This window comes from Ailuropoda melanoleuca, chromosome 2 (assembly GCF_002007445.2).
Source record: "Ailuropoda melanoleuca isolate Jingjing chromosome 2, ASM200744v2, whole genome shotgun sequence".
NCBI lineage: Eukaryota > Metazoa > Chordata > Mammalia > Carnivora > Ursidae > Ailuropoda > Ailuropoda melanoleuca.
This window is the reverse complement of record NC_048219.1, coordinates 188,046,587-188,055,214: the sequence shown is the minus strand read 5'-3', so window position 1 is coordinate 188,055,214 and position 8,628 is coordinate 188,046,587. Positions and strand designations below refer to the sequence as shown.

General features: G+C 39.2%; 1 protein-coding gene across 1 annotated transcript in view; it reads right to left on the bottom strand.

Annotated features, from left to right (window-relative positions):
* Nucleotides 1-8,628, bottom strand: part of COL4A3 (collagen type IV alpha 3 chain) — a 126,709-nt gene that overhangs the window by 60,857 nt on the left and 57,224 nt on the right. The window contains exons 2-6 of the mRNA XM_034642590.1: nt 7,120-7,176; nt 4,999-5,088; nt 2,093-2,137; nt 1,407-1,451; nt 415-556 (exon numbers count right to left, since the gene is read on the bottom strand). Of these exons, the coding sequence (XP_034498481.1) occupies nt 415-556; nt 1,407-1,451; nt 2,093-2,137; nt 4,999-5,088; nt 7,120-7,176 (379 nt within the window). The remainder of the gene's footprint in view (nt 1-414; nt 557-1,406; nt 1,452-2,092; nt 2,138-4,998; nt 5,089-7,119; nt 7,177-8,628) is intronic.

The following is an 8,628-nucleotide window of genomic DNA, read 5'->3' as shown; positions in this document are numbered from 1 at the left end:
TTTTTTTTTTTTTTTTTTAAAGATTTTATTTATTTATTTGACAGAGAGAGCCAGCGAGAGAGGGAACACGAGCAGGGGGAGTGGGAGAGGAAGAAGCAGGCTCCCAGCGGAGGAGCCTGATGTGGGGCTTGATCCCAGAACGCCAGGATCACGCCCTGAGCCGAAGGCAGACGCTTAAGGACTGCGCTACCCAGACGCCCCCAAGCTTTCGTTTCTGATTTACATACACTCACAATCTTCTGTGAAAGTAACCGGGTGAGCCCCCAGTTGTCCTTCTGTGGGAGAACATGAGAGAACATCCTCAAAAGACAATCAGAAACCAAGCCATAAGAAGAAAGAAAACCATCGTGTTTCTGTCCTGAAGACACATACCAATGGTTCTGGCTAAAAGAATCTCTCAAGGAAAGTCTGTGCCTTCTCTTTCCTCCTTCCCCTTGATTGATTCATTCCACAAAATGTTTCCCAACCATCTTCCTGTGTAAGAAGTACATACCTTAGACCCATTGCATCCTGGGATGCCAGCAGGTCCATAAGGCCCAGGATGGCCTGGGGTGCCCTGAAAACAGAGCAAGTCTCAGAGAGTTGACATCAGCACTGGGCCCAGGGAACAAGTGGCCATCGTGAGGGACCCAAGGCAAGGGAAGAGATGGGCTAATTTAGTTATTTAAATACAAATGGCTATTAAATAAATAGTATATTTAGTTATTTTAGATAACTTAAATAAAAATCATAGCAAATAAAATGGGCTAATCAAAACCAAAAATTATCAAGTGAGATACAGATATTTTAGATAGAACAAAAGATCTTTCTGTATAAAATGAAGTCCCTTAACATGCTGCTTTAAGCTGGAAGAAAGGAAAGGAAAAAGAAGAGGGATGAATACACGAGGTAACTATTATTTTATTATTCTACACTATTAAATAGAGTATTATTGAGTACTATAATAGTAGTAGAGTAGTATTATAGAGTACTATTCTGTTCCATCCCATCTATTCTATTCTATTCTATTCTATTCTATTCTATTCTATTCTATTCTATTCTATTTCTTCATTCCATTCCTCTCTACTCCAGTCTGCTCCATTCCATTCTAGGCCATCTATCCTATCCTATCCCATCCATCCCAACCCATCCCATTCCATTTCATTCTATCCTATCTCATATTGTCAAGTCCCATACTGTCCCATTCCTTTCTAGGCCATTCTGTTCTGTTTGGGTTTCAGGAAATCCAGTTTGACTTATATGTCTTACAAACCCACACTCTAATATATTATGTGATCCTACTGTGACATTTTCATCATGTAGCACGTGTCTCAATACCCATTTTCTTGTGCTATTGTTTTAACCTCTTTATTAAAAAATCCTTTCTTTTTATTCTTTTAAATTAACACATTTTCTCCATTACTTACTGGAAGTCCAGGAGGACCTGAAAATCCCGGCAATCCAGTTATTCCCTAAAGACATAGAAAAGGGGAAGGTGGCGAGAAAAACACTTAGAAGTGTTTCAACCTATAAACATAAAATTGTTTACCATTTTGAGAACCCCATCCTGCAACTGTAATTTGGAATGGCTAAAAACTATTTGAAAAACAAGACAAAAAATTTTTGACAAACTTTACTAAATCTTATATTTACAAAGTTCTTTTTAAAAATTTTTGTTTAAATTTTAGTTAACACACAGTGCAATATTTAAAAAGAGATAATTAAGATTGTTTTTGCCTTTTTTGGATAGACTTCTAAGGTATAATCTGCATACAGTAGAGTGCTCCAAGCTTCTGCAAACAGCTTGAGGAGTGTTCACGTATGTGTACGTGTACATGTTGGTATCACCACCATCCCAGCCAGAGGGGAGCATCTCCACCCCCCTATGGTTGTGTCACACCCTTTCCCGGTCCATTAATACCCACCCCCAACAGAGTAACCACTGTTTTCTGCCATCACAGATTACTTTTACCTGTTCTTGGGCTTCATCTATAGAGCGTATCGTACAGAACGTACTCCTTTGTGACATTTGTATAACTTTTAGAGTGCAGAGTTCTTATTTTTTAAAGAAGAAGAATTTTCATCAATCAGGTGGACCAGTTGGACTACTAACCCTTACACCTTTGGGACCAGTGAGTCCTGGGAGTCCTGGTGAGCCCTAGATCCAAAACAAACAACAAACAAACAAACAAGAAAAACAAAAACAAAAAAGACACTGGAAATTATTTGCTACTAAGAAACCATAAATTAAAAGTCCCCATTTTATTCACGACTCAAACTGTTTTGCCCTTGTGAGTATTTCAGTGTTCACAGAGTGAAATTGCTTGTTTGTTTAATTGAAGCTAAAATATCTATCAGAAAGGACAAACAGAAATTCATCCAAAGCCCCGCCTCTCAATGTGGGGTCCAGGGGCCTGCGGGATTAGCATCACCTGGGAGCTTGTGAGCAATGCAGGCTTTCAGGCCTCCCCCACATCTCAGACAGATTCATTCTGAATCTACATTTTCACCAGATTAGAAAATGACTCTAGTTCACGCTACTGTCTGAGAAGAGCTGCTGTAGAAACCCCACGTTAGCCAGACTGCTGCTGGGGGCTGATAAGGATGATGATACAATTACAATGGGGGATGAGAATGGCAGCCAATATTTCTATGCATGAGAAAGACTTCATTAACAAAATGGGCCTGGCATGCACAAATCAATAAATAGCTGAGGAAGAATTGCCTGAACCAGAGATAAGCTTGCTTCCGGCATATGATGAATATGGTTGAGAGGCCCTGTGTCTTAGAGAATAACCTTAAATGGAGACTTTTTGAACCAGGTCACTTGGTGTGCACGTTCCATTGTCCAAAAGCCGTTTTTTTTTGTTTTTGTTTTTTTTTTATCATTCCTTGGAGTTTCAGTATGTGTTGGTATTTTTTATTTTTTTGAGAAAAGGGTTGTTACAGAGTCTTCTGAGATTGGATGGTCAAGGCTACCGTTGGCCTTCACTGACTGAGGTGGAATTCCTGGGTGCGTGCCCACGTTTGCCTTCTCCGCAGGATGTTATTTGTGTTATGCACAAGACCACAAAATTGTCATTCTTTTCATCCATACAATATTTAAAATTAAGAGAGGAAATGTTTAAACCTGAAAAATCTTTTTGGTCAGGTTTTAATATGCAATAGCTGTCCGCCTTTGACCAAATTATCTTTTGCGGCTACATCCACTGTCATATACATGTACACTGTCACGGCACCCAGATTTTCTGGATTAATTTTATGCAATACCTCCACATCATCTAACCCACTGTAAGCACCATATGTTTACAATTATTATTTTAATTGATTGATTTCTGTAAAGAAATGCCAGTGTGACAAGCGGAGCGGGAGTAGAGAACAAGATGAAAAGGAAAGAGTCGGCACGAGTCGAAGAGCCCAGGGCTGAAGTAGCAAATTCATTTCATTACTGACGTGGGGGAAGCGCCTAGGCCACGGCTGGAGGAGGGCAGTGGGATGGTCAGACGCTGTGTAGGTATGAATTCAGACACTACATGTCCAGAATCTAAATGATTTTTTCCCCCAAAATTAGGGTCAGAAGAAGGAGAAATGGAGAAACAACGCATACATCAATCAGATAGACACAAAATGGTCGAATTCCTAGAAAACCACATTTTGCTTGTTAGAAACTGTAGGTGTGGGTTTAGTTTCTTTGGTTATGGGAGTTTGATTCTGGCATCATCTAAAGCCAGATTTGAATTCTGATTTTGCCACCTTTAACTGTGGAGCCCGGGATAAGTTACTTAAGTGCTCTGAGCATTGGTTTCGTCATCCCTGAAAAAGAGAGACTGAGTCACCATAGTCATGATTTCTGGGATCAATGTGAAGAGTAGCTGAGAGACAGTCAAAAGTAAACATCCCAATGCCTGACACAGAACCAATTCGCAGTAAAGGTTGCCTTTGATGACCAAATAAGTAGTCCGCACATTTATGAAATTTGAAAAGACTCTGTGGGGATCAATTACAATGGTCTTTCATAGCTTACAGTTCATAGCTTGCTGGAGGCCCGCAGTCAGGGGAACAGCCACGTGAGTGCGTGAGAGCCCAGGCTTAAGTCTAGCCAATGTCCGCAGCAGGAAAGAGCCATCAGCACATCTAGTGGTTATGTAGCTCTTTAGCAAATCCTCTAGGGCATTTATTCGAACAAAGCCCTTTGTTGTACCAGGGACTTTAGGACAAAAATGTGTGATGAGTTGAGAAAGAGGAACCCATGAAAGAAGAGAAGGGCGTGACAAAAGAAGAGAATCGGAGGAAGGATGATTCCAGAGACAAAGAAAGGCAAGTGTTTCAAGAAGAGTAATCCACATGGTTTGAAACAAAGCAGAAGGGTCCAGACAAAGAAGGACACAAAAGTCGTGGGTGATTTCTGCAGGAGTGTTTTCAGAGCAGGGGGACCAAAAGCAAATGATGGCTGCTGAGTGAATAGGAGATGAACTATGGTTAAACTCGTTAGTTACTTTGTTTTTAAAATCTTGACAGAGAAAGGAAATACAGGGAAAAGATGACAATCCTTTGCTTACAAGACCTGAAAGTTCTAGAGGAAATTTTCTATTAGTAGCGGGCACATTAGCATGCCCGAGGACTGAAAGAGAAAAGCTAACATCAGAAAGAAAGGAATGGCCAAGAAGCATGGTTCTGGTGGGAATCCCAGGGATCAGAGAGGGAGAACTAGGTCCTGAGTGGAAGGCCAAAAGAACTCACCCTTTCATGCAAGACAAAAGAAAACGGGCAGGTAGAGAAGCTGTGTGGATCAGGGAGGAGGAGGAAATTGAGTAGGGAACCTCAAGGTCATGAGCATTTGAATCTCTTGGGATAAGATGCAGTTCTGAGGACCCGGCTAAGACTGGAGAGCAGGAATTCACCACAGCACCCTCCAGTTGGCTGAGATGTGGAATTCTGTCCAGGTTGCCGGCAGCCCAGGGGTAGGCCTAAAGAAGGTTAGGTGAATTGGGGATGTTCCAAGCTTATAAACTGACATACCTTGGGTCCCTGTGGTCCAGGCAAGCCTTCAGGACCTGGAAATCCTTTCTGGCCAGGAGAACCAACAGGTCCAGGAAAGCCTTTCTCCCCCTGTTAAAAATCAACACAGGATAAGAAACACACGGAATAGCACTGTCCAGCAATAAACATACCTACAACCATTGCTTTCTTTTCTTCACAACTTGATAGGGACATTTGACATATTTTTCCCCCCTTGGATTAACAAAATTGGCACTCAGCAGTAAGTATAACAGTAAATGGACAGCTTGCTGTTAGTATTTGTCTATAGGCTTGAAAGTGTTTGCCTTTGGTCTTGTAGGAACTACTTTTCCCCAAACGGTGGCGCTACACAGATAAGAGATTAAGAGAGGGGATCAAGAATGAGGGGGAAGGGGGGAAGCCCAGTGAGAAAGTTGAGATTGGTGCAGTGTGCTTGCTTGGGGTTGGAGAGAGAGTGAGGCTAAGGCACAAGAATGTGTCTGGGAGTGTGCGTAATTGCTATGTAGCTTGAACAGAACAGCCTGCAGGCTCTCAGTTTTAACCCTTCCTTGATTACCCAGGAATTAGTAATCCAATCTGCTCTTTGTGCAGGAGATGCAGGAGATATGAAGAGTGGCGTAACCAAAAGGGTGAGCTAAATCGTTTTTTAGAAAGAGATGATATAATTATGAGAAAGCCCCTAGGAACGAGTGAGTGAAAATAATTTAGGCCCCATGAGTGACATGGTTCTGCCAACAAATAATTTTCTGGTGAACGCGGGTCCTGGGATCACTTTTTAGTAATAAAGGTCGTTGGTTGTTTCAGTCAATTTAATTACACAATTGGTAAATTAAATTTTTTAAAAAAAGAGGTCAAGTCAGCTGCTTCACATTGTTATGTGCATACACATTCTATTAAAAGAGAAACAAAAGAATTTGCTCCTCTTCTTTCAATACTCAGTTACTCTCACACATCCTAGAATTGCATCTAGCACATAGCAGGGACTCGATAAATTCTTGAGCGCAAAAATGAATCCCAGCTTTCCAACACGGATCTGAATACACTACATTTCATAGCTTTAGGGAAAAACCTAAATCAAAGTATGTGTTAATTACAGAACAATTGAAAATAAGCAGAATAATTGTTATAGTTAGTATATAAATTATACGTAAATTATTTTATCTAAAAAGCTAAAAATATGTTCTAAAAATATTTTTAGTCAGCCTTCAATATTGTCAAGCAATTCATTAGTGCTCCTGAGGAAAGGGTTTGATAAACAAAGAAAAAAACTTTAGTTCAGCTTTTGTCTTAATTATCACAAATTGCAAGTTAATGGAGCGAATTAATGAGATTTCATGGCATTCTTTTTCTCCTTGAATGCTGCAATGGAGCTACAGGTTTGCCCCGCTATCTGAAAGCACAGAATTCCTATGAAACTTTTCCTAAACTGAAATGGTGTAAAGCGAAGAGTATCCCCGCTTTCTGAAAGTTCGAATTACACCACTTTGCTTTTATGAAAAACCTACGTTAGTATGGTAATGTTGTTAGGGTTTTTTTTTTTTCATAGAAGTAAAATCCTCTTCGGATTTCTTTTGCTTAGCAAAAACGAAAGGCAGTGTGGGTCTTTCCTAAAAGCGGAGCGGCGCAAGGCGAGCTTTCAGAAAGGGGAGGATGCCTGTAGTACTTCCTGGTGCTGCGTTTCGGCCTCAACCAGAGTGCTGTTGCAGGATTCTTTCGGCAGGGGGCGCGCCTGCACCAATGCCGCAGGCCACGAAGTCTAAGGGTTTCAATCCCCGTGTCAAAATGAGTGAATCGAGTTGTTTTCAGTTGTTCTCTTGTATTTAACATTTCTACACATAGAGGCATTCTTATAAGCTTTCTTTTTTCAAAACTTGCTCCTTTTTCTTTACAGAACGAAAGAGTTACATTTTAACTGATGGTATTTACACAAGTTGTATGAAATTTTCCAAAAGGCTCCCCCCCTCCCCTTTTCTTTGGTTAATGTTTATATGCAATTTCTTTAAAATTGGATTTGGGCAATGGAATAACACACTGCAGGTCTTTCTGATATTAGAGAAGGAAGAGTCAATTCCTGGATGAGCTCTACAGAAGAAAAAAGCAATATTAAGATTTTGTTTTTACCTTCTCCCCTTTGATCCCATCACAGAAACACTGCCCTTTGTCTTTACAGACACAGCCCTAGGAAAAGGGAAAAAGAAAGAGTTTTGTTTAAAAACAACTTAATAAATCCTGGCTGACAGAGCAAAGCAAACATATTTTTCTATTCTTTGAGCTTTAAATACCATTCAATTAGGAGCCATGCTATACCGGGGCGATGATATATCAAGAGAAACAGAGCCGAGAAGTGAAAAAACATTGCATTTAGAACTGTCGGGTGAATGTACATCTCTTTTTATTGTATTTGGGAATTTTAAGTTATTTATGGAAAAGGTGAAGTCATCTTTTCCTTTTTTCAGGATAATGTGTAGTTGTACCATATGACATCGCCATAACCATCAGTAGAAAGTGGTCTAATGTTGGCAAAGAAAACATAATATATATATATATATATATATATATATATATATGCATATGTGTATATTAACTGGTCATATCTTCTACAAGTGATTCGAAGGTTTTCTTTTCCTGAAATGATGTTCAAGACTGAGAAAAATGATCAATACCCGCTATGTGTCTTTAAGGAGAATAAACTAATTCACTAATGTATCAACATGTTCTTAGTATAAAGCGAAAACAAATATTTAGCTGTGAGCTTGGGCACTCTTATCCTATCTCAGTTACTTTGACACATTTTAGAACCTATGCACAGGCCAACTCTAATGAAGGTCAATTTTTGAATATTTCTTTGCCAGAACAGGAACAAAGAGGTAGTTGAAAATATTGAATTTAAAATGTGTTTTGACACATGTTTTATGTTTATGTATTTATCTTTTTAATTTTTTTCTTCAGGTTAATATTAACTGAGAATGAGTTTGCTTTCCACAGGAAAAGAATATTAATGGACAGCAAAGACAGGGCATGTCTAGGACCTGTGCTGGCTGGTTGGTAGAAAAAAATAAAAGAGAAATTGCCTCAAATATTTCCAAAGTGAGGGATCCTATTTGTTTAATTAAAATAAAATTCTCAAGCAAAAACAACATTAATTAAATCTATTTTCTGAGCCTAGAGTAGTAGGTTTTGCCGCCTTTCAAGGAAGGGAAGTGTATAGTAATTTTCAGACATCACATTTATACATACCTCACAATTTATATGAAAGGAAAGTGATTGACTGCAAAGGAAAATCTATATTCACCCCAAGGGTTGGATACGTGATATTTTTTAGAAGACTACGTTTTTCTGATTTTCCTCCCAGATGTTTGGGGTCATTAAGTCATACCTTGACATAATTATTTAATCTTGTCTTTCTAGATTTTTAAACTTTTATGTTCATTTCAATCACATATTTAAGCCTACTCTACAAAACCAATAGCTCTCAAAGTAGGGATCCCCCGACCAGCAACATCCACATCACCTGTAAACTTGTCAGAAATGAAAATTATCAGCCCTACCCCAGACCTGCTGAATCAGAAACCCTGGGGTGGGTCTCAATATTGTTTTATTTTATTTTTATTTTTTATATATAATAATTTT